A 25,678-nucleotide genomic window follows, 5' to 3' on the forward strand; every position below is an offset into this window, starting at 1 on the left:
TTTGTCATTCTGCCCCAAGAGACATTCTCTGATTAGCAACATGAACAAAAACATGGGACTGCAAGTCATTGAAGGTTTAGGCTCTTTTCTTTTCTTTCTAAGCATTGCTTTAATTACGTACATCTTTTCATTTCTCTCAAAATTAATCCACATTGCATCGGAAGAAGTAAAACTTTATACACTGAAACCACTTCATGTTTATAGCTTATTTAATAAGGGCGCAAAGTTGAGGTTAATATCCCTCTACTAATCATAACAGTTCTTTGCAATCTCAGGTCAATGGGAGAAAAAAACCACATAAATTCAGTGGTTTTGAAGAAAAGTCATTTTAAAAAAGAGCTCCAAATTACTCAGTCATGACTTAGGGAAGATTATGCATGTTCTTTCCCATATTCTAAAATATAGAAACACATTTAAGAAGAAAATCTTGGATGTATCAAGGTCTTCTCTTTTTCCTTTCTTAACCAGTTCTTAGATGAAAACAAGGACGGGCTTTTAATGTTAATGGAAAATGTGAGTCACAAAAATATTAAGGATGGAAAGAAGCCAACTCTGCCTAGAATTATATTTGCACCTACCAAGGTTGGATGTATTTAATATAAAAATATCAGTCAACTGGGTCAAAAATTCAGTCTAGCTGTTTCACAATATTTTTTTTATTTTCTACACTGGTTCCCTGAGAGGAGAGTATGAGAAATGTTTTGACTGGTTTTTGGTCAAATCAATGACTAGGATCTTTTTTTTTTTTTTTTTTTTCATTTTTGCTTTCGAAATATTTCAAATATGTAAGAAAGTAGAGAGAATACTGTAATGAATAGCTAGTTTGTCCTCAATCCTGCCAATAGTGTTTATTCATGAAAAATTATTTTGTGTTGACATCAGAAGGTCTCCTCCAGTAATGGAAGAGTAATACAAATGGATAGATTTATTGTACTTTGTAGGCTTGGGTTACTGATCGCCAATGTGGTATGGGAAACAGAGGGTGGAGGTTCAGGAAGAGGAAAAAGATCCGATAACAAAATGGCTTATCATTTGCATTTAAACAAGTACATTCCCTGCCTTCCTTCCTTCTGGTTCCTGGTTCGGCCTCTGTCTGTAGGCACCCATCTCCCTCTGACTTTAGGAAACTCTATCAGTCCACTTGTTCCCTTCCTAGGGCTCCGTCTTGCTCTCTCCCTGAAAAGCATTCAGGCTGACTTTTCTTCTCTTGTTTCGTCTTCTCTTTCTGGTTTAGAATACTTGGTGGGCACTGCCCCCTGTCCTTCTATGGCAGGGTCCTCTGATCTTGCATCTGGCACGGTAGTTTCTCTACTTTTATCTCTTTGAAAAGATTTTCCTCCTTTACTTTGTCCTCCCTTTTCCTGCTTATGAGTGATTGAAATAATGGGGAAGACCACTTAATCCAAGTTCTCTGGCTATTTTATTTACCCGGGATACTGTATAGGCTGAAATATAATGTAAAGAATTCTGATTCTTTGTAGCTTTAATTTTGTTACAAACCTACAAACCGGGCTTCCCTGGTGGCGCAGTGGTTAAGAATCCACCTGCCAATGCAGGGGACACGGGTTCGAGCCCTGGTCCAGGAAGATCCCACATGCTGTGGAGCAACTAAGCCCGTGCACCACAACGACGGAGCCTGCGCTCTAGAGCCCGCGAGCCACAACTAATGAAGCCCACGGGCCTAGAGCCTGTGCTCCGCAACAAGAGAAGCCACCGCAATGGGAAGCCCGCGCACTGCAACAAAGAGTAGCCCCCGCTCGCCGCAACTAGAGAAAGCCCGAGCACAGCAACGAAGACCCGAGGCAGGCAAAAATAATAAATAAAATAAATAAATTTAAAAAAAAACCCCAAAACTCCTACAAACCTCGCAAGAGTGGTATAAAGAATTCCCATGTACCTGTAACCCAGTTTCATCAAGTGTAGAAATTATGTTCATTATCATATTGTGAAAGGATGCTTCCCTTTAAAAGATGAGCCACTGTAGGGTTCTTTTCTGTAGCAAGCTTCCCAGGAAGAGAGGAAGGGGGAAGGAGGTGTGTGTGTGTGTGTGTGTGCGTGCACGCGCGCGTGTAAAATTAACGTTTCTAAAGCCAATATCTGTACAGACTCACTTCCTTTGCCCATTCCTCTGTTTGACGAAGTAAAGAATGTCTGTCTTATCATAGTTCTGTCTGGAATCTTTGCATTTCTTAAACTTTAGTATGGGGCTGAGGGAGATGATGTGGCATTCTGATTCCTTTGAAAGACTTTCATTTTAATAATATTTCTTCTGAGAGGGTAACTGTTGTTTCAAATCTGTAATTTGCATGGACCTTACAAAATAATTTACACTAATACCAGCTAAACCTATCTAACTTGCTGTAAGACATTCACTTCTCTAGACATGTATATCTCATACATGAGAAGAGTGTGAAATATATTTCACCTATTAGCAAAGGGTCAAGCTGCTTACATTAAAACTTAATTTATTCTTCGTTTAGAGCAGTGCTATCCAATAAAACTTTCTGCAACGATAGAAATGTTCTTTATCTGCACTGTTCAGTACAGTAGACACCAGCCACTGGTAGCTATGGAACACTTTTAATGTGGCTAGCATGACTGAGGAACTGAATTTGAAATTTTATTTAATTTTAATTAATTAAAATTCGAATTTAAATAGCCACTTAACATTTTTTCCCTGTGGCTAGCAGCTGCTATATCAGTGCAGATTTAGAGACTCACAGCTCAGATTTTGTTACTGCTACTGATCTTTGTCAAAAAATAAGAAGCAGTTATAGTAATATGAGAAGGTAGGAATACAAAATCAAGAAAATTAGGACCTTTAAAAAAATTGGGGGTTTTCAGTTTTAATGTGATTGTTAAGTCAAAATTAGAGATAGTCTTTCCGTAGAGCACTGGGAGAGGATGCCCTTCTACACAACCTGAAGGGTGTGAAGGGTCCTTCTGTTTTGTCATGTTAAGGCCCCACCTGGACGGGCTCTTGTTTGAAGAAGACAGCACAGGGGAGGACACTGGCCTGATGGGAGATGACGTCCCGGCAGCCAAGTTAGGGGACCCAGCCGTGGTCAAAGAGTGGGCTCTTCTGGAAGGGAGAGGGTTAGGAGGGCTCGTGATGGCGTTCGCCTCTGTGAGGGTGAAAGACAGAAAAGAGACAATGACTGTGATTATACTTGCCCTCAGAAATCAAATGAAAACCAAAGATGCTTCTGAACGTCTGAGGAAATCAATCCATGCAGGTAATTAATGTACAAGAAGCATCAAAATATTCTGGTGGGTTCTCAGTCCTGGCTACACATCAGAATCATCTGGGGAGTGGGACTTCACTGGCGGTCTAGTGGTTAGGACTCTGTGCTTCCACTGCTGGGGGCATGGGTTCGGTCCCTGGTTGGGGAACTAAGATCCCGCAAGCTGTACAGCCAAATAGATAAATAAATAAACAAATAATGAGTAAATGGTAAAAATTAAAAAAAAAAAAAAGAATCATCTGGGGAACTTAAAAAGTGCATAGATGTCCAGGTCCCAGACAGAGAGTGTCTAAATCAGTTGGGCTGGGGTGTGGCATCCAGATATTTTTTAAAAGCTCTGATATCCAGCCAGGGGATAAGAATCACTGGTCTAAGCTATCAACTTGTATCTTTTATATCTAATATTCCTTGTCAGTAATGGCAAGTTACTTAATGAGAATTTTCTTCTTAATTACACTTGTGTTTGCAAACTTGTATTTGCAGAAATACCTCTTGGGTTCCATCATCTAGTGAAACACAAAGGTAAGTATATAATGTGATAAAGAGTTTTGTTAAGAATGCCCACAATATATAAATCACAATTTAAAACCAAATGCATATATTTTCCCATTAAAAATTCTCAGATGTAAAGACGCTGCTTTACCTGATTCTTCTTGTTCATTAATGTCTTGAGGGTCAGAACCACTCCGGCTCCGACACTCTTTGTGCATTTTGGCTTTGCGGGTGGCCATCTCGTCATCGGTGGCCTCTCCACTCTCACCCTGGGAACACAAAACTCACATCGTTTCTCATTCTGTATTTCTCTCCCATCACTGCTTAGTTCAGGTGGGTCCGTATTTTCTCACTGACCCACGTTCGATACCACCTCCACCTGACAAAAATAGTAAAGACCTATGTGAAGGCTGACCAGCTATTCTCGTGTTATATTTATCCCATGTGTTCTTCACTAAAATGCAGCACTCCTCTGGGGAGGGTGACAAGAGGAGGAATAAGACCCCTGGAATCTGTGTAGAGACAGAGTTATGAAGCAGACAAAGTTCAACTTAGGCATCAACATATGTCTTAGGTCTCCCGTACGCAAAGACTGGGATTCCTTCTAGTTAACCATGAAGAAAATATATTATCATGTTACAGTAAGAATATAAATAATGAAATATATAATATATAGTGATACATATATATATCTGGGTAGAAAACAAAACATAAAATTTACCATCTTAACCATTTTTAAGTGTATAGTAGAGTACTGTTAACTATTTGTACCTTGTGAAACAGATCTCTAGAACTTTCTCATCCTGCAAAACTGAAACTCTTTGAATAGCTCCCCTTTTTCCCTTCCCCTTCCCCCCCTGGCAACTGCCATTCAGCCCCATATTTTCCTTCTCTCTGCTCCCACAGCACTTTGCAGACAGCTTGACAGTGACTCTTATTTAGATCTCACTGTGTTTGTTAACATCTCTGTGTCCCTCCACGGACCTTGAATTTTCCCTGGTGCTGACTCAGTTCCTATCACTGGGCCTGGCATCCAGGAGGTGGTTGGTAAGCTCTTGGGTTTCATTTGTTTTACACCTCATCTTGACCCCAAGCCAAATGACCTAAGGTAGTTTATGGTGATGTAGACCATACAATGGTCCTGGAATACTGGGGTTAATGCTTAATAAATAAACTCTACCCTCATAAGGATTTTCTTCTTTTTCTTGGCGGTGCTTATACCCAAGGTGTTGTTTCTCTGCATGTTGGGCTTATCAGCACTCTTTGCTGATGTCCCGGGACTGGGGTTTCGAGTACTCCATCGTCTGCCGCCAAACAACTCCACAGCGTGAGCCAAAGTTGGGCCTTCATATCGTCCATCCTCCTGTAAAAGAACCACATTCTGAACACATAAGGAAAGAGCGAGCAATGGGGAAGTAAATGTATTAACAGCTTCCCGTAAGTTCCCAGAGGTGGAGGAGAATAGGCTGTCACCGAAGAATAACATCTGGCCACGCAAGTGGCTGTTTTCTAACTGTCAGAACTCTCTGTTGGGGATTTCATTATGTCCCCTGTTGTCCTGGTCACACCCTGCTGAGTTCCAGTGATGTGCTTTAATAGGGCCACGTTCAACTGGGATTAACAAAAAAATTTCCCTTCCCAGTTTCAGAGGTTATGTTCCAGAATCATCACTGCAGGCAAATTCATTAAGATGTACTTTGCAGATCTGGGCTTTGGAGGACTTGGAGGGTGTACATGTGTGTACGAATCTATTTAAGTAAAATCAAGTTCTATTTGCTATTGCATCACTCCAGTGTATTTTCACCTAGTTCGATGCTTGGGACAGTCTGACTTGAAGTCGGAGTAGATGGAGCACACAAAATTCACTTTGGAGGGCTCTGGGAACACCTTGAATAGTTGAGCTGCCAACCTCGTTTTTTTTTCTTTGTTGGATAATTTTTTAATAAAATGAGGTGCACACCACTGATATTAAGAATGGCATATGCGCAAAACGAAACAACCCTTTTTGGCTAATGGCTGGAGAAGGAAGAAAAAGCATGAGAAATGGAGCAGCCATCCTCTTGAGTGATGGATATCCAAGGATAGAGAGCCCAGGGGACTCAGAGCACCATGCATATTATGATGTTGTGAGCAGCAAAAACATACTCAGTGGGTAGGTGATGGTTTATAATAGCTGCTGCTTGTAAGGCAACTCCGTGTAACATGCATTGAGTATCAGTAGGGATTCATTAATCTGTATTGATTAATGAATGAGTAATCCCTCCTGATTAATGATCAGTTGTCAACAATTCTCCTTATAAGTCAGGAAACTCAGTTAATAAAAATACAAAAAGGTCACATATAAATTAAAAACAATACTGATGATATTTCACAGGTTGTAGAAAAGGTACCTCTTAAAATTAATTTCCATTTACTATCTTTACTTTCTGCAAATTTTTAAGGTTAGTCTTCCTTTGCAATTCCAAAGAAGTGCTTGTAAATAGATTTTGCTTTGTTGTAGATAATATGCAAATGATAAAGAGGCTGTACGTGTGTGTACGCGCGCGCGCGTGCGCGCACGCTTGCTCCTTCATCCTAACGTTCAATGACTATCTGATTTTATGACTTGAGTTGTGACCTCCCACTTCCTGCATCCTGTTATGGATCCCAGCATGCTGAGTAACTTGGATACTTGATGATCTTTTGAATGACATTTGATGAAACCTTTTAGTGACCTTTTGTCGTGGATATTTGTGATTTATGCCTGCTTATGGATCATTTCTCTTTTCTCTAACCATACCCCAATTTTATTTGATCTCTTTTTCACTAGATATAGTCTTGGGTCTATCAATCAAAGGGGAACAGCCTCCCTTGATCAATGGTTGGTACCGGATCCAAATAAGCCAATCAGAATTTCTGTCCCTGGAAAATGAATCTTGAATGCAGTGATACAGAGCATGAAAATGCTTGGAGATGATTCCACCTGGTGCAGGCCTGCTGAAGAGAGTCCTTGATAACAAGTCACTACAACTGGCTCCAAAGTGGAATAAACAATTCATGACACAATTTCACAAATAGATGTTAACTACCTTATTGCATAACATACTCTGAAAGAAACCTTGTAAAATTTTTATCTATGGGTTTTAAATAACACATCTTTAAGCATTTAATAGACCCCTTCATTAAAATTTACAAGTTCTGCTCTGCAAAAGACACTGTCAAGAGAGTTAGAAGACAAGCCACAGACCGGGAGAAAATATCTGCAAAGGAATATCTGATGGTCTGTTATCCAAAATATACAAAGAAATCTTAAAACTCTACAATAAGAAAATAAACAACCCGATTAAAAAAATGGGCCAAAGACCCTAACAGACACCTCACCAAAGCAGATGGCATACAGATGGCAAATAATCACATGAAAAGATGTTCCATATCATATGTCATCAGGGAAATGCGAAATGAAACAAGAAACCACTACACACCTATTAGAATGGCCAAAATTGAGAACACTGACAACACCAAATGCTGGTGAGGTTGTGGAGCAACAGGAACTCTCATCCATTGCTGGTGGAAACGCAAAATCATACAGCCACTTGAGAAGGCAGTTTGGTTTCTTACAAAACTAAACACACTGTTACAGTATGATCCAACAATCACACTCCATGGTATTTACCCAAATGAGTTGAAAACTTATGTCCACACAAAAACCTGACCATGGATGTTTACACCAGCCTTATTCATAATTGTCAAAATTTGGAAGCAACAAAGAAATCCTTTAGTAGGTGAATGAATGAATAATCTGTGGTCCACCCAGACAATGGAATTTCATTCAGAATAAAAAGAAAGCTATTAAGCTACAAGAAGACAGGGAGGAAACTTGCATGCATATTACGAAGTGAAAGAAACCAATCTGAGAAGGCTACATATTGTATGATTCCAACTATATGACATTCTGATAAAGGCAAAACTATGGAGACAATAAAAAGATCAGTGGTTGCAGGGGACTGGGGGAAGGGGTGGGGGTGGAGTGGGAGAAAGAGATAACAGGCAGAGCACACAGGATTTTTAGGGCAGTGAAAATGCTCCATTTAAGGGGCTTCCCTAGTGGCGCAGTGGTTGAGAGTCTGCCTGCCAATGCAGGGGACACGGGTTCGAGCCCTGGTCTGGGAGGATTCCACATGCCGTGGAGCAACTAGGCCCGTGAGCCACAACTACTGAGCCTGCGCGTCTGGAGCCTGTGCCCCGCAACAAGAGAGGCCGCGATAGTGAAGGGCCCGCGCACTGCAATGAGGAGTGGCCCCCGCTCGCCACAACTAGAGAAAGCCCTCGCACAGAAACGAAGACCCAACACAGCAAAAATAAATAATGTTCCATATAATATTATAGTGATGGATATATGTCAAGAAATATTTGCACAAGCCCACAGAATGTACAGCACCAAGAGTGAACTCTAAGGTAAATTATGGACTTTGAGTGATTACGATGTGTCAACATAGGTTCATCCTTTGTAAAGAATGTACCATTCTGGTGAGTGATGTTGATAATGGGGGTGCCATGCAGGCATGGGGGCAGGAAGTTTATGGGAAATCTCTGTACCTTCCTTTCAATTTTATTATAAACCTAAAACTGCTCTAAAAAATAAAATCGTTAATATAAAAATTTAATAGATCCATTACCATGTACATAAAAAAGAATCAGCCTCCACTGCTTTGGCTTTTCTAAATTCAGAACAGGTCAACGTGTGCCAAGCTTTACTTTTAATGGAAGTATTTTAGGCCTGGAAAAGGCAGGATGCTTTCGTTTAATCTTTAAAGGAGACTCTCTGGGAACTAAAATGTAGTTTGAATCTTTCTTTCGTTTTATACAAAACAATAAACTTGTTTAGGATAGGTGAAATATGTCCTTCTATTTTTAATTTGGGAGAAGGACTATTGTGAGTGAAGGTTCATTCTCAGTTTTAGAAAACAGTTCATGTGGAAGTTGAGGATTAGGAAATTAATTCCTTAAAAAATATTCATGCACTTTTAACCCAGCAAATCTTTGCATATGATATCTTAAAGACTGTGAAACTAATCTAATTCTTTAAATAGATCCCATTTTTTCCCTTAAAGATAGCCAGAATCTGTTTCTGTTGCTTACAATCAAAGAAGTTTACTGATAATCCTGTGTATAACCTTCTCAGCTTCCCAGAGATCTTTCCAAGTATATGAGTTCCCAAGCTCTGCCCATGATAACCTTGAGCCAAAGCTCATGATACCAGCCTTTCCTCCACACCCCACACGGAATCTCAGCAGAGTTTACTTTTTTTTTTTTTTTTTTTTTTTTTTTTTTTGTGCGGAACGCGGGCCTCTCACAGTTGTGGCCTCTCCCGCTGCGGAGCAACAGGCTCTGGACGCGCAGGCTCAGCGGCCATGGCTCACGGGCACAGCCGCTCCGCGGCATCTGGGATCTTCCCGGACCGGGGCACGAACCCGTGTCCCCTGCATCGGCAGGCGGACTCTCAACCACTGCGCCACCAGGGAAGCCCAGAGTTTACTTTCTTTTACTTTCCTGTATTCCTAGGCTTCATTACAAATGTCACTATTTCTTCTTGTCTTTTGCTTTATCTCCTGCTACTATTGCCATTAGATCAATTTACATTTACTAGTACTAAAATACTTATATTTGCAAGTAACCGTGCAAACATTCATCACACAAAAGGACTCTTACGTCAGAAAGATTATTTTCTATATAAGCTCTTCCCAAACTGGGGATAAACAGATACACTTACAGGGCTGTTAACAGAAGTTTGGAAGAAATCAAGACTTTTCATACATTTCTTTACTTTATAGATACATTTAAGTAGGTTTCGGTTGTACTCTGAGACTTCTCAGAGCTTTAAATGTGCTAAGTCGTATTATAAGTCAGACAAGCGGGGCATTTATTTAGCATGATGCCTGTTTGACCTTTTGTTCTCCAAGTACGAAATTAGCATCTTTTTGATGTTTCCTGAGACCATTTGGGAACTGGTCTATTTGATGGGAAAATGAGTAGTCCGTTGACCTTTTTCACTTTAAAAGAAAGAAAGAAAGAAAGAAATCTTGAGTGTCTAAGACTGTTGCTTGTCCTAGGCAGCTCATGTAGTACATTGTTTTGAGGAATAATGTCACCTGTGTGTTCAGAAGTGACTGAGGTATATTGGAGCTATTTTGCTGTTACACTGTGATGACTTGGTTCCACACGGGGTGGAGCGGTGGGGGCTGGGAGATAGGAAGGGGTGTAGCTGTGTTTGCAACTGTGCTCCAAGTCATTTCCTCTGTCTCTGCTCTTACCTCTTCTCATCAGACCATTGTTCATGGTCTCAGCTGGTGCCTTCTTCAGCACAAACTGAAGGTTGCCAGGTTAAATGAGAAACTAAGTAGACCTTATATGTTAATTCAGTTACTTTATGCTATAACATGGGGAGGGAAACAAATGGAGCAAATAAACCACATAGGCTTTGTGACAGTGATTGTAATTGAGCCCAAAGATTTTGGTTTATGCCCAGCTTGAATGGATTTTCATGATTCTAGAAGGCTGAGAAATGACTGTAATTGAAAATCAAGGGACTTCCCTGGTGGCGCAGTGGTTAAGAATCTGCCTGCCAATGCAGGGGACACTGGTTTGAGCCCTGGTCGGGGAGGATCCCACATGCTGCAGAGCAACTGAGCCCATGTGCCACAACTACTGAGCCTGCGCTGTAGAGCCCGCGAGCCACAGCTACTGAGCCTGCGCGCCTAGAGCCCGTGCTCTGCAACAAGAGAAGCCACTGCAATGAGAAGTCTGTGCACCGCAACGAAGAGCAGTCCCCACTCACTGCAACTAGAGAAAGCTCACGTGCAGCAACAAAGACCCAATGCATATAAACAAATATAAATATAAACAAATAAAATATATACAAATATATAAACAAATATAATAAATAAATATAAACAAATAAATAAATAAATTTATGAAAAAAAAAAGAAAATCAATATTGATAATAGCTCCTGAAGACCTTTCTTCCAAGCAGCTGGCAGCACTGAGAGCTCCCTGTGGAACAGACAGGAAGCAGGTATTTTGGTTTCCATTTTAGATGAGTTAACTAAAACTGGCTTTGCGCAGTGCAGCATAATCGTGTGTATAGGTCTATGTGCTTATTAAGTCATTAATCAAGTTAGTTATTCAGGATATCATCTCTATCATAAGTACTGCATGGATGTGGGAAAAGGGGAAAGAAGGGGTCCTATATGTGCCTCTACTAACATTCCAGACAGGAAGATGTTTTTACTTGTCAGAAACATGTTAGCACTGTGAAAAGTGCATGAAATCAGTCATTTGAGTAATTTAAATCATACTTCTATTTGTTCTGTGACACTAGTAGAAAAGATAATTCCCCCCGTCCCCAATAGACAGAAAAGCATAGCAAAGAAAAACGGAATACTTTGTACAACTCATTTGACAACACCACTAACAGTGTCACCTTGTAGTGGGGTTTATGACTCAGTTTCCGAGCAATCTCTGCCCTCCTTCCTCCACAAGTGTGCTACTCTGGTTATGCCTGTGTCTCTTCTCACCACCTCACTCAGCCCAGGCCTCCTACCACCCTTAGCTGGAGTGTCAAAGTACCTGATAATTTAGGGTTAATGAAAAACTCGCTCAGTTTAACCTGCGACTGTGAGAAACCGCCTCCTAAGAGCTGCTGCCACTACAAATCTGGTTTGGAAGAACTCTAGGTATGAGTTTATCTCACATTTGGGAAAGTTTCTTTTAACCTTAAAAGTCCTACAGTTCAGCAGCAATACACAGCAAGTTAAATAACCCTCCTAGGGTCACGGAGCACATTAGAAGATGAAACAGGATTTCAATTTCCAAAGTGAAGGTTTCCAATGTATCAGCTAGTCCCTAATTAATAATAAAAGCATTCATATACAATGATTTCCATTTTCACTTTGAGTAAGTGAAAATGCTTATATTAACTTGTTTCTTTCCAGATGTGAGACGTACAATGACCACAGTCACTGTTTTCGTACAAAATAATAATAGGACCTACTATGAGCCAGACACTATTCTTTATACCTATGAATTTACATTATGGCTTTACACATATTACCTCAGTTAAAGCCCACAGTCACCCTATGAATAGGTATCATTATTATTCTCACTTCATAGATGAGAAACTGAGGCACAGAGACTTAAATAAAGGCTGTTCCACATCACTCAGGTAGGAAGTGACAGAGCTGGGAGAATGAACTTTGGTGGTCTAGTTGTCCAGTGTGTCTTTATAACAATTATATCTGGAGAATTACACCACTGAGGAGAGAGGGAAGGCTGTACCCCTTACCTGGTAGAGGCTGACGTATTGTTTCCGCAGCCACTGCTGTCTTTGGTCAGGGAACTTCCTCATCTTTCTCACAGCTCTCGTGAGTTCCAACAATCCACTGAAGAGCATTTTAGCTGTGTGCTTTGGTGCCACAAAGTGCAATAATCTATTGTCCGTGGTCTGAAGCCCGTAGAGCAGTGTCACACCAGTCTCTGAGAGAGACATGTTACTCAGTTTGTTCTGGACACACACAGTGTGTATATCAATGCTAGGGTGTCCCATGTACACAGCCTTTGCTGAAAACATATCCAAGACCCCCTCTGCCAGGCCACTTAATCCAGCATTGCCCAGTAATGGGAATTTGCCAGGATCGGATGTGTTACTAAGCACACCAAGTTTTGCTTTAGCACTGGCTGGGGAAGCAGTGGTGGGCTTTATCCAGGTCAAGGTGCTATTGTCAGGCTGAAGCTGGAGGAAGCAGCGGGCAGAGAGGTGCATGTCCTGGTCATAGTGGATGACCGTGGCCCCCTGCAGCAGGAACTGGTGCACATCAGCTTGGATGGACAGCACGTACCACGGGATGAGCTCTGTCCCATGGTCAAAGGCCTTCTGTGGCTCTTCTGTTCCGTGAGGGTCGCATTCTTGGGGCTCCTCAAAGATGTCATTTTCAGAATCCAACAAATCTCCAATTATAAACCTGATAAACAGGGATACAAGGTTGGTCTGTCTTATAATCAGAAGTGAGAACAACAAAAAGCTTTCACTGACACTGGACACCATTTTTAATTCCACTATGAATTCAAATTAGCACAGAAACTATAAAATGCTAAAAGTCACAGAGTAATTTTTTTAGCTGTATTTGAAAACCTTATATTTAACAATATGTCTGACCAAAGGCTTAAAGAAAGGAACTACTAGATCAGTTACTGCATTTTTAAAGATTTTTTTTGATGTGGACCATTTTTAAAGTCTTTATTGAATTTGTTACACTATTCTTCTGTTTTATATTTTGGTTTTTTGGCTGCGAGGCATGTGGGATCTTAGCTGCCTGACCAGGGATTGAACCCACACCCTCTGCATTGGAAGGCGAAGTCTTAACCACTGGACCGCCAGGGAAGTCCCCAGCTATTGCATTTTTAATGTAAACAACGATAATCTTCATTATTTATTAGTTTTTCCTTTTGTGTCAGGAACTGTGTTAAATACATACATTTTTGCACTTTATTTGACCTACTTGCAAAGTAAGTTTTCTTATTTTTTTTTTAACCTATGGGGAAACTGAGGTTCAGAAGGGATGAGTAACTGCTCCAGGTTACCCAACTCAGAAGAGACCTACCCAAGGCAGGATTCTGGTCTGTCTGACCCTTTAGCCTGGGCTATTCATTACTAGGTGCGTTGCCTTCTACTTGATCATAACAAAATACAATGGGGCTAAAATAGGCAAAACACGACTTAATAAGTGGGCCTGCGAAGTGCCTCTGCTAAAAATAAAATACAATTAGTTCAAAGGCACTCATTGGGAAATACTGTCACGGTACCAGATGAGCAAGAGCAGCCCTCCCTGACTCAACCTTAGATTTTCACTGTATGCGTGTGTGCGCCTGTGTGTGCACACGTGCACATCAAGGACTTGTCTGCTTGGACAGTTTAGCACGTTGCCTTCCCTGAGTCAGGAACCTGGATTACCAGGGCCAGAAGGATCTTAGGGGGAAGGCAAGGGAGCCTTTATTGCCTCCTTTCTATTTGGCCACTTGGTAGGAACATGCCTAAGAGAGACTCATTCTCTTCGAAGCATGAGGAATTGTTACTAAGATCAAGCTTTCTGCTGTTTGATCCATAGATATCACCAGTAAAGTGGTGGATAAAATTGAGAAGGAGTTAGGTCCATACATCCCTGGGAAGGAATGTTCCCATCATCTTGAGGCAGTTGGGCAGCCGACTGCCTCTTGGCAAGGCAAACAGCAGCCCTGGGCTTCTCGGACTCTCAGGCTAGATCCTGGTCCCTGAGCAAGATCCCACTACTGCTTTCAAACAGCAAGAGCTTCTTCTTCCTTGCCCCACATAAATAGATATTCTTAAGAAAGAAAAGAAATCCACAAGGGATCTCACAAACCTGATGGTCAGAATATCCTTTTCAAATCACCCACACTGGAAACACTGGAAACAACCCAAATGACCAGCAACAATAAAATGTATAAATAAAATTTGAAGTAATTCATACAACACAATCCTGCACAGCAATGAAAATGAACATGCAATGGCTGGCTGCCTGCAACAACATGGACAAATCTTAAGCAAGACATGCAGGCATATATACTGTATGATTACATTAATATAAATTTCAAAACCAGGGAAAACTATACTATATTGTTTAGAGAGACACAATAGTGATAAAATTATAAAGAAAAGCAGGATGTACTACCATACAATCACAGCAGTGAACTTTTCTTTAGGGAGAGAGGTGGTGACATAATTGAGAAGGGAAACAAGGGGTTTGTGGGTGCTGACAATGTTTTCACTCTGGGTGGTAGTTACACATGCATTCACTTGAAACTATTCAAAAACATTAGCTTTTTTTAAAAAAAAATTTAATTTTAGAATAGTTCTAGATTTGTAGAGAAATTGCAAAGACAGTATACCCCACATCCAGTTTTCCCTATTATTAACATCTTACATTAAGGGTGGTATATTTGACACAATTCATGAACCAATACTGTGATACATTATTATTTATTAAAGTCTATACTCTGTTTAGATTTCCTTAGTTTTTTACCCATTTGCCTTTTCTGTTCCAGGATTCCATCCAGGAATCCGTATTTCATTTAACCATCATATTTCTTTATGTTTCTCAGACTTTCTCAGTTTCTCAGACTTTCCTTGTTTTTGATGGTCTCGACAGTTTTGAGGAGCAGTGGTCAGGCATTTTGTAGAATGACCATCAATTAGAATTTGCCTGATAATTTTCTAATTTTCTCATAATTATTCTGGGGCTCTGGGTTCTGGGGAGGAAGACCACAGAGGTAGAGTGCCATTTTCATCACACCATATTCAGGGAACATACTATCAACACGACTTACTCTGTTGATGTCGACCTGGCTGAGGTAGTGCTGGTCATGTCCACTGCAAAGTTACTTTAAAAAAAAAAAGAACTCCTTTCTACACTGTAATCTTTGGAAGGAATTCACTGCGTGCAGCCCACACTTAAGGAATTCTGCTCTACCTTGTAGAGGGTGGAGTGCATGCATAAGTTATTTGGAATTCTTCTGCATGGGAGATTTGTCTCTTCTCCCCTGTTTGTTTGTTTGTTTATCATTTACGTATATGGACTCATGAATATTTATATAATACTTTGGGTTATAATCTAATACTACTTTATTTTGTTGCTCAAATAGTTCCAGTTGGCAATCGGGAGCTCTTTCAGTCGGCTCTTGTAGTTCTTTGACATAACCTCATTATTTTGTTTTTTTTTTTCTCAGCACTTCTTTAGTTTTTGGCACAAGATGCTCCAGGCTCATCCTGTGTATTTCCTGTCCCAGTCCTAGAATCAGCCATTTCTCCAAGAAGCTTTGCTTTCTTTCACTGAAAAATGTTATTAGAAATCAAAATTTGGGTGCTAGGTGCAAATCCACTCTTTTTTATGCACTTTTTTTTTTTGCGGTACGCGGGCCTCTCACTGTTGTGGCCTCTCCCGCTGCGGAGCACAGGCTCCAGACACACAGGCTCAGCGGCCATGGCTCACGGGCCCAGCCGCTTTGCGGCATGTGGGATCTTCCCGGACCGGGGCACGAACCCGTGTCCCCTGCACCGGCAGGTGGACTCTCAACCACTGCGCCACCAGGGAAGCCCGAGCATCCCAATTTTTAAAATGTAAAACTTACTGCCATCGGGCTTTATCCTTCAAGGAATTTTTCCTAGCGCTGCTCCCCTCACTGGGGCTGTCCTCCTCTTCTGTCTCCAGACTTCGACTGCAGCTTCTGATGATCTGAAAGATGCTGTTGACGGTGGACTCCTTCTCTGAATTCTTTAAGCCATTCTGTCCCACTCGTTGTAAGAAATTATCTTGTCCACTATAATCGGCTACAAACTACAGAAAAATATATTGAGGATTTGTGATTGCAACTTCACATACTACATCTAAATAACCTACTTAGCTAGGGAAACGAAATCGTAACAGTCATAAATAATGGCATTTGTGCCTATTTTACTGGGGGAAAGAAAACCTCCAGGAAAAACATTTTTTTCCTTTCACCGCATGAAATACCAAAAGTCACTCTTGTTTCCACTAAGACAACATTAGTCCCGCTAGGAATCAACACTCCACTTTGAATTTACAACATAAAAAGCAATATTATTTCAAGGGTTCCCTAGGGAGAAGATTAGCCACTTTACAGAGGAAGGACAGGGTTATTTTATCCTTGTAGTGAAATTGAGAAAAACCATGACAAAAGTGTATTATTCTATGGAACTGGATAAAATTACTGGGGCCCAAGGAAATGATGCAGAAAGGGGGACATTTTGCTTTATTTATTTCCCATACATCTTACGGTATAACACAGAGGCTTCCTGCTGGTTTATAAGCTCTTATTGTCTGTATTTGTGATCAGGAAGTTTCTCCCATCAGAAGTCAGAGTGAGACAGGCTGGGACCTAGGACCCTTTGCTGGGACCTGGGACCCTTTGCTGCAGTGATGGGACCTGGGACCCTTTGCTGCAGTGCTGGGACAGGGGACCCTTTGCTGCAGTGCTGGGACCGGGGACCCTTTGCTGCAGTGCTGCAGTGCTTGCACCTGGACACACCTCTCCTCCAGCAACAAAATGCAAAGAAACTGTACAGGACTAAAAATAACCGGATGCATGCACAGTTGGGGCAAATTCTAGACCCAAAAGATACAAAGAGACCAAAAAAACCCAACTGCCACTTTTGAAGAGTGGGGAGCAAAAGCAGGGTACTGAGCATGCCCCATGCACACAGCACCAAGAGAGGGGTTGGCAAAACACCTAAGCCACCCGTCTGGACCGACCCCTGGACACATGCCTACCCTCACCCCATATAAGGAACAAGCTCTCCCCACTCCCGCTCAGGGAGCTGCAGCAGGGGCCCCAATAAAGCCTTGCCTGAATTTCTTGTCTGGCCTCTAGTCAATTTCTATTGGCTGGGGAAGGCCAAGAACCCTGGTCGGTAACAAGAGGGGCAGCTAGGCCATGAGATAGGGTGTTCCTGCCTTCTGAGACATGAGGGAGGCGGTGTGGGTGCAGCTTTGGGGGGCTTGCTTTAAGCTTTCCCCTCCATTTCTTGCACTTTATCCCTCCCTCATAAGCCAGGGAGATGCAAGCCAGTAGTGCTGCCGGCACCTGTCAGAGGTTCCAAGTCTCCCTGATACCAGGCAATGCTTTTGTTCCCAGGTGACCTGGAAGAGGCTGCAGTTTTCCCACTGCCACTGAGAAGGGCTGTGTGTGAGTGTGAGAGTGTGTGTGTGTAAGGTCAGCAGTGGGTGCTGTCACCATGGTGAGAATGACTCTAGATTTCGGTGTGGGACTTCCAGGTATGGGACTCCTCAAAATTCTCTGTAAAGTTCCCCCCTTTTAGTCCCTTCTATCGTTTCTAAACACTATATAAGAGATTTCCATATCTTCTTCCATTTCTCAATGCTCTTCTCTCCAATGCCCAATGCTCTGTGTCCAAGCTCTGTGGTCTTCTCCATGCTGGGGGTCAGGAATGAGAAGCAATGGGCTGGGGGGAACGGAGGCAGTGCGATCAGGAGCCCAGAGCTCGTCCTTAGAAGACGTACCAGATTCCCACAAAGGAGGAAAGGAAGGCAGTATTGACTTCCCTTCAGTTTTTCTTCCACTGATCCAGAAAAGTTACCACTATCGCTTGACTTCTCGTATCCCCTGCACCCAGACATTCCCACCCAATAAGAGAGAAGAAAACCCCATCAACCTTTAAAAAAAAATCAGGAAACAATACCCATTTGCACTTGTACTTTCACACCGCCCCATTGAAGCTAACTTAATACTAAACCCCAACAGCGTTAGTTGGCATTCTTTTCTCTGGAACGTTCAAGGACCTATTACCCAACACAACAGTGACAACTGATAACCCTGGGCTCAGAAAGGTCTCTCTTCTGGCTTTAGTGAGTGACAAGCCAGGCGGCAACAACGACTCACCAGACCATGAGGATTTTGAAAGGCCTCACCTCTAGAGTTTCTTCTTGGGAATTGTACCTCGGGCAAAGCTTCATGAGGCCAGAGGCTCCATCAAGCACCTCACAGAGCTCCTTCAGAAACACCCCGCAGAACGGAACCACCTTACAGCCGGGGATGTGCAGCGCCCGAGTCACCACCTTCCTGTACTCGCAGGAAGATTCATGCTGGGCCATGGCGTCCTTCAGGCTTCTCATCGTCTCCAGGTCAGATTGGTCCATAAACTGCCACATTTTTAAAACTTTTCTTGACCTATTACAAGTCAATGACAATTTGTTTTTAGACTGAAGGAGAAATAATATAATTTACATGAAATAGCCTAAATTCCATACAAAATTCATTTTATTTCATGTTTTCTTTCTGTTTTAATATTTATTTAGGATTCCCCAAATGATGTGAATATTACTTTAATAAATTGAAACACAACATTAAATAGGACAGATACATACAAAAATACATGTGGGGACTTCCCTGGTGGTGCAGTGGTTTAGAATCTGCCTGCTAATGCAGGGGACACGGGTTCAATCCCTGGTCCGGGAAGGTCCCACATGCCGCGGAGCAACTAAGCCTGTGTGCCACAACTACTGAGCCCACGCGCTGCAACTACTGAAGCCCACGTGCTCTAGGGCCCGCGTGCTGCATCTACTGAGGCTGCGTGCTGCAACTACTAATGCCCACGTGCCTGCAAGCCCATGCTCCACAACAAGAGAAGCCATTGCAATGAGAAGCCTGCGCACCTCAACGAAGAGTGGCCCCAGCTCGCCGCAACTAGAGAAAGCCAGCGCGCAGCAACAAAGACCCAATGCAGCCAAAAAACGAACACACACGTGTAGGAGGAGTTAATTTCGGAAGGTGGGCACTGAACTTAAGTTTGAGTTTTTCTGATTTCCCAAAAGGGAAACTTCCTGGGTAATATGGTTTCTACAGGTATTTATGGAGGATCGCCTGCAGAAAATGTGTTCCATCCACTCCTCTTGATCTTTTAAATGTTATTGGATTAGGCCAGTCCCGCAGATACCCACGAAGCCTGTTTTGACCTCTTCTGTTGAATTGCTTCTACTGAATCCAGCTTTGACATTAAGTCACTGGCCTGTCTTGAGGGACATTATCTTAAAGTATTATTTGCAGAAAAGGATGTTAAATGAGATTTTTCCTACTTTGAAATTGCTGCTGAGAACAACAGCTGACATTGAACCCCACCTTCTAAGGAGAGGCAGTGGATTGGCACCAGGAGACCCAAACTGCTCTGCCCTCAGAGGTCTCCCACCCTCCATCAGCAGAGGAACTGGGTCTGAGCAGCCATGTAGGGAACGCTCCTTTGGAGAGGGCTGTCAGGGCACCATATGTGAGAAGGAGGAAATCACCCAAGTGCAGGGGCTTCAAGGGAACTCCATGGAGAGGCTGATCCGTGTCCCGGCAGTCTGTGGGTCAGAGACTGACTGGTGTGTGATTTGCTTGGGGAAGTCTAACGATGAGAGGCTGCCTTGAGCTGCCTGATGGCAGCATGAGGAAGAAGGTTCCAGCGGGCGTGGCTCGCATTTGCAGACTCTGGGCGGGCAAAGCGCTGGGTGTTTCTGTGAGTCAGGAATGGACTCTGAGAGTCAGTGGGGCCTGAGTTATCTTGAAAGGCCTGCCGGTGAGGTGACCTTAGTGGAAAGAGTCTGTGAGGGTAGGACTTCCAGAACTAGACACTGTAGCGGGGAGGACTGAGTAGTCAGCCAGAGGTGCACTGCCCCTTACCAGGCAACGGTCCAGGGAGGTGGCTATGGGACAGTGGGTGAAGTTAAGGCAGGTAACTAGGAAGTAACCCTGAAACCACCCCTCATGGTTCTCAGTGGGGGCTCCAAGGCCAGATCACCGCTGCCCCAGTCAAGTAACACGGGCTCCCTTTACCCCTCCACCCTTCTCCTCTCCTCTCCTGCCCATTTCTTCTGCAGGGACTCTGAGTTGGAGGGAGAGGGAGAGAAAAGATAAACCATATCTTCCCACACTCCCGCAGCTTTCTGAGACTGGTTGGGCTGCAAAATTGGGGAAAGAGTGAAGCTTTAAATGAGAAGTTGAAGTTTTGATTTATATCAGACTGGATTAAAAGATCATTATGTAATATCTAAGATATCCAAAAGACATAAAGAAGCACAACACGACAAACACCCACACATCACCCTCTCAGTTTAAAAAAATAAAGCATTAATAATATGATTGAGGCCCCAATGGATTCCTCCATGAGCATATCCTCCTCCCTCTCTCACCACAGGGGACCACAACTGCGACTTTAGTGCTCTCCTTCCCTTACAATTCCTGATACTTTCCCAACACACGCAGATATCGCTAAGCAGTTTGTAGAATTGTTTGTGCATTTTTAAACTTCATACAAACGGTGTCACGCTGTAGGTAACTCTCAGGCAACCTGCTTTTGTGGCATTGCCGTACGATTCTCAGGTTCATTCACGCTCATGGGCGTAGGTGAATGAGACTGCTTATTAACTACAGAAGTGACGGGGAAAGACACAACGTCCCCAGAGACACGACCCAGAGTTAGGGGAAGGAGAGCCAACTGGCAGGTTTGAAAGACAGTGAGGTCAGAAAAATAAAATTGTCTCCTGATTTCACCCCACTAAGTTCAGCTTGTTCTACAACCAGTTCCTTATAAGGTGGTGAGAGTCCTTTTGGGGCCATGGAGTAGAGGTTTAAATAAATGAAGTGAATACATGAATGAGATTTGGTTCTCATTATTTAATCATCCTTCTTTCCGTGAGTAATGGAGCCGTCATAGTACCCTGGGGGGCAAAAGACAAACCTCAGTAAAGATCAAATGAGTTTTTGTTAGATTGAGAATTGACACTTTTAAAAAACCTCTATTTCTTTTTATGATTATAAAGGTAGTAGATGCCCATCGTAGACGACCTGGAAAATACCAAAAATATAGAAAATCCACCCGTAGTTCTTCCACCCACAGACAACATTAGGTATATTTCCTTCCAGTATTTGTTGTATTTGTGTCTCTCTGGTCTAAACATTTAATAAATTTTGTTGTATAAATATTGCTGAGGTTATTAAGTATAGACCGCTTTGTTCCCACGTAGTTTTACGTATTTTATGTTACTTGTTTTCCAGTGATATTAAAAATGTTTTATAAACATAATTTTTGGTGGCTAAATAATATTCCATTGTATGACTGCATCATGTTATTTCCCTCATTTTTCTATTGTTGTTCATTTGGGTTATTTTATTATTTTAAAACTGAAGTGTAGTTGACACTTGGGTTATTTTATATTGACATTAAAATTGAGTAAATCTTGTTATATGTAAATCTTTGTACTTCTAATTGTTTCCTGTAAACAGCTGAGAATTTAGTTTGAGGAAGCAAAATGTATAAAGTATACAGAAAAGCAGTCACTTAACAGTAAGCGCCCCCTTTTCATCTAATCGTTTTAAAAATAAAAAACTTTCAGTTATCTTGGTGTAGTTCAATTACCTGTAATCTAAATATTTTCAAACCTGAAAGTACACACATGAGCTCTTCCTCCACGATCATTCCATCATAAGGACAGCTAGCAAATTACCTCCTGTATATATTGTTCCAGCTGAAGAGCTACTAAACTTGGTACTTTTATCCATCTATTTGTAAAGATCAGTTCAGTTTTAAGCCAAATATAGGAGCATGAAACTAGGTAGCAGTGGGTCTGGGGTGCCCAGGAATCAGTGGTGAGGTTAGCTCGTTTGGGGTTATTCCTCACCTAAGAAAGAGTTACCTGACTCTATGGACTTCTTGGATTTTGAATTCAAACTAAGTTGGGTCTAAAAGTCCCATTCACCCAAGGCCTCCACGGGTCATTCTGAGGCCATTCTTGTATCAAGAGAGTCTCTAATAGAGCGGTCCCCAACTTTTTTGGCACCAGAGACTGGTTTCGTGGAAGACAATTTTTCCACGGAACACAGGTGGGGGGGGGGATGGTTTCGGGATGATTCACGCACATTACGTTTACTCTGTACTTTTTTTCTATTATTATTACACTGTAATATATAATGAAATAATTATACAACTCACCATAATGCAGAATCAGTGGGAGCCCTGAGCTTGTTTTCCTGCAACTAGATGGTCCCATCTGGGGGTGATGGGAGACAGTGACACCTGAATTATGTGGCTTATGTTCAGTCTACTCCATAAGATGCAGCTTAACTGTCACTTGCCACTCACTAATGGGGTTTTGCTATGAGTCTGCAAGCAATTGACTTATTATAGTCTCTGTGTAGTCAAACCTCTTTGCTAATGATAATCTGTATTTGTAGCCGCTCCCCAGCGCTAGCGTCACTGTCTCAGCTCCACCTCAAATCATCAGGCATTAGATTCGCATAAGGAGTGCGCAACCTAGATCCCTTGCATGTGCAGTTCACAGTAGGGTTTGAGCTCCTATGAGAATCTAATGCCGCCACTGATCTCACAGGAGGTGGAGCTCAGGTGGTAATGTGAGCGATGGGGAGTAGCTGTAAATACAGATGAAGCTTCTCTCGCTCACCTGTCACTCACCTCCTGCTGTGCGGTCCAGTTCCTAACAGGCCATGGACCACTATCGGTTGGAGACCCCTGCTCTAATACATGGTATGTGGCAGCCAACCTCCAAAGATCCACGCGTCCTCCTGCAGTGTGGTCCCCACACATAATGAATCAGTGCTGGTCCTATGTGACCAGTCCAATATGGCAGAAGTGACAGTGTATCACTCCTGAGGCCAGGACACAAAAGGTACTGCAGCCTTGTTCTTTTGGATCACTCACTGCGGAGGGAGACAGCTGCCAAGCTGTGAGGACAGTGACATCCCGAAGAGAAGACGTGGAGTCCCCAGACAACAGCCTGCACCAGTTTGCCAGTCAAATACAGAGGATAAGCACCATTAAAATAGAACTATTTTATCATAATATGATCATTCTTTTTTTTTAAGAAAAGTAACACAAATTCTTTGTAGAAAATTTATCACAAAGAGAACCGAGTCATCTGAATAAACTCTCCTATTCTCCCAGTATTTTTCCTCCTTTCGAGCTATGCTTGGTGCATTTGTGTGACCATTTTAAATGCCAATGACATGATCATTTGAGTTTATTCTTAGTTGAGAAAGTTCAAAAGGACAGAAAAATTTCCAACTCAGAATTTTCCCCTCCACCCCCAACCCTGAATCCCTATGTAGGGCCTGGAGAATCAAAGAAAAACCTCGAAGTGTTATGAAGCAAGATCTATTTATAGATCTATCTATAGATTTATAGAACCCTCAATGGGAAGGTGAATCTCAGACAACAACAACAGCAATCACAGGTCCTCTTTCTGGAGCCTTACTACATGCCAGACACACATACTCAACACTTTACATTATCACATTAAATCCTATGTAAAGGGGTAGGTGCTTTTCATTATTGTCCCCATTTACAGATGAAGAAACTGAGGCTCAGTGAAGTCAAGTAACTTGCCCAGATCACACAGCTATTCGGGGGTGGGGGGAGCCAGGATTTGATTCTCTGCTATTCTCATTCGACCATTCATACTCATCTCCTTCACACCACACTTTCACCTGCAAGAGTGAGAAGCAGCTACTTTGTGCAAGGTAACCGAAGCTGAAACGGAACAAGGCAGGAGGCTTTATTGGCAGAATGGTGATCTTATTATTAGCTTGATGGAGAAGGCGTAAGAGCAGGATATCACAGAGGTTAAGGGCACGGACTCTGAACTCAAGGTGGCCTGCAGTCACATCCCAGCCATGCCAGGTGACCTTGGGTGAATGACTTAATTTCTTCTTACCTTAGTTAGAAGTTTCTTCTTTTGTATGGTGTGGGAATAATAATAGTATCTACCTCAAAAACTGTTCTGAGAATTAAAAGATTTAATGCATAGAACATGCTTAGTCCAATGCTTGACACATAGTAAGTGTTCAATAAAAATGAGAGCTAACATTATTCAATGTTTATTATCACTGGTGACCACTGTTATTTTTAAGGGCAGTCAGTAGTTGGGAGCTTATAGTGCTGGGGTAATTCGTAAGGCAGAGCTGGGAAGAGATAGGTAACAGTGGGGCTTACAGGGCAGGCAGGGGAAGAGACAGGTCAGTGATGGGGTTGACGGAGTTATGCAATCAGATACTTAGCTTGGCCAAGAGCATGGGATCAGAGCAGACCCAGTGAATTAGGATCGTGACTTCTGAATTCTGCAGCCTCTTTGAGGGACACGGATTGTGGTGCCAGCAGAGGTTACTTCCCCCAAATAATCACGACTAATTGTCTGGTTTGGGTAAATATGGTTACCCAGACAATTAATTCAGTGCCATGCAGCTGCTAAGAGGAAACCCCCCAGAAAACCATATTCCCCAACGCCCATACCTGAGGCCGGCCAAGAACTCCATGACGGCGTTGTAGTTGCCCATGTTCCAGCAGCATTTGGCCACGTGCACCAAATACGAGAAGACTTCCCGCTTCTCCTCCATGGAGCCCGCCGTGAGGATCAGCCATGTCACCCAGGAGCTCACCTGCAGAATGCAGAGGGGGGCGTCCACTGAAACCACGCGCTGGAAGCTTGATACATACTTTTCCATAAGAAAAATGTTTTTTTTTAAAAAGTCAGTTTAGTATTAGGAAATGAAGGACCCAGCCAAGAGACTGAATTGAAGCTCTAGCTCCATCACTGCTTTGCAATGGAATTAACCTCTCTGTATTCTTCAGCTTCATCTTTAAAATGAGGCTGAAAGGTAATTTATACAATCTCTTTTCAGCTATAAAATTCCATGAGACCATAAGAAAACAAGGCCTAAGGATAACTATGATTTAAATGTATTTGACCAAAAGAGCAAGAATAAATGCAATCAATGCACTTAGCCCATAAATGAAAGTCCATTTGTCAATTAATAAAATGTGTAATATTAAATGAAAAAAAATTTTTTTGAACTGTCTTTCACAAAAACATTATCTATTATGCTCCTCAAATGACTAAAAAATAGAACCAATATAGCACTTCATATATGTTAACTCATGTATCTCTCACAACAATCCTAAGAGTCAGGAACTATAACTATGTTCATTTTATAGATGACGAATGAAGGACAGAGGGCCTAAGAGACTTGCTCAAGGTCCTCAACCAATAGGTGGCAAAGCCTGAATTTGAACCGAGGTGTGTGGCCCAGAGGTGTCCCTATTAACCACTCACTAAATGCCTAATGTATATACTGTTCTCCTGCTCTAGGCTTAAATTTAGTCTAGTGTGATTTGTCTTTTCTACTACACAGACTGGAGTATAATATTTAATAATAATCTACTACTAAAGTCCCCCCTTTATGGTATGCAGCCTCAAAATCCTTTGATTAATTGCTAAGATTATTTTGCTGCTACCTGTACTTTGGTGCTTGGAACACTAGTGTTCACTTACGTTACTTTCTCCATCCTGGCTAAGGTCTGGGCTGATAAG

At 42.2% G+C, this 25,678-nt stretch overlaps 1 protein-coding gene across 6 annotated transcripts in view; it reads right to left on the reverse strand.

The window, feature by feature from the left end:
• The window catches only part of PLCE1 (phospholipase C epsilon 1), a 316,408-nt gene that overhangs the window by 54,639 nt on the left and 236,091 nt on the right, over nucleotides 1-25,678 (reverse strand). For all 6 annotated transcript variants that reach the window (XR_014326723.1, XM_082854106.1, XM_082854109.1 and 3 more), the window contains exons 5-11: nucleotides 24,601-24,746; nucleotides 18,233-18,491; nucleotides 15,915-16,120; nucleotides 12,058-12,733; nucleotides 4,918-5,100; nucleotides 3,889-4,006; nucleotides 2,969-3,125 (exon numbers count right to left, since the gene is read on the reverse strand). Coding sequence is in view for 5 of the 6 variants with exons in the window: in XM_082854106.1 (XP_082710232.1) it covers nucleotides 2,969-3,125; nucleotides 3,889-4,006; nucleotides 4,918-5,100; nucleotides 12,058-12,733; nucleotides 15,915-16,120; nucleotides 18,233-18,491; nucleotides 24,601-24,746 (1,745 nt within the window). In the remaining variant the exon portion in view is untranslated. The remainder of the gene's footprint in view (nucleotides 1-2,968; nucleotides 3,126-3,888; nucleotides 4,007-4,917; nucleotides 5,101-12,057; nucleotides 12,734-15,914; nucleotides 16,121-18,232; nucleotides 18,492-24,600; nucleotides 24,747-25,678) is intronic.

Source organism: Leucopleurus acutus (genome assembly GCF_964270905.1).
Source record: "Leucopleurus acutus genome assembly, chromosome: 14".
Classification (NCBI taxonomy): domain Eukaryota; kingdom Metazoa; phylum Chordata; class Mammalia; order Artiodactyla; family Delphinidae; genus Leucopleurus; species Leucopleurus acutus.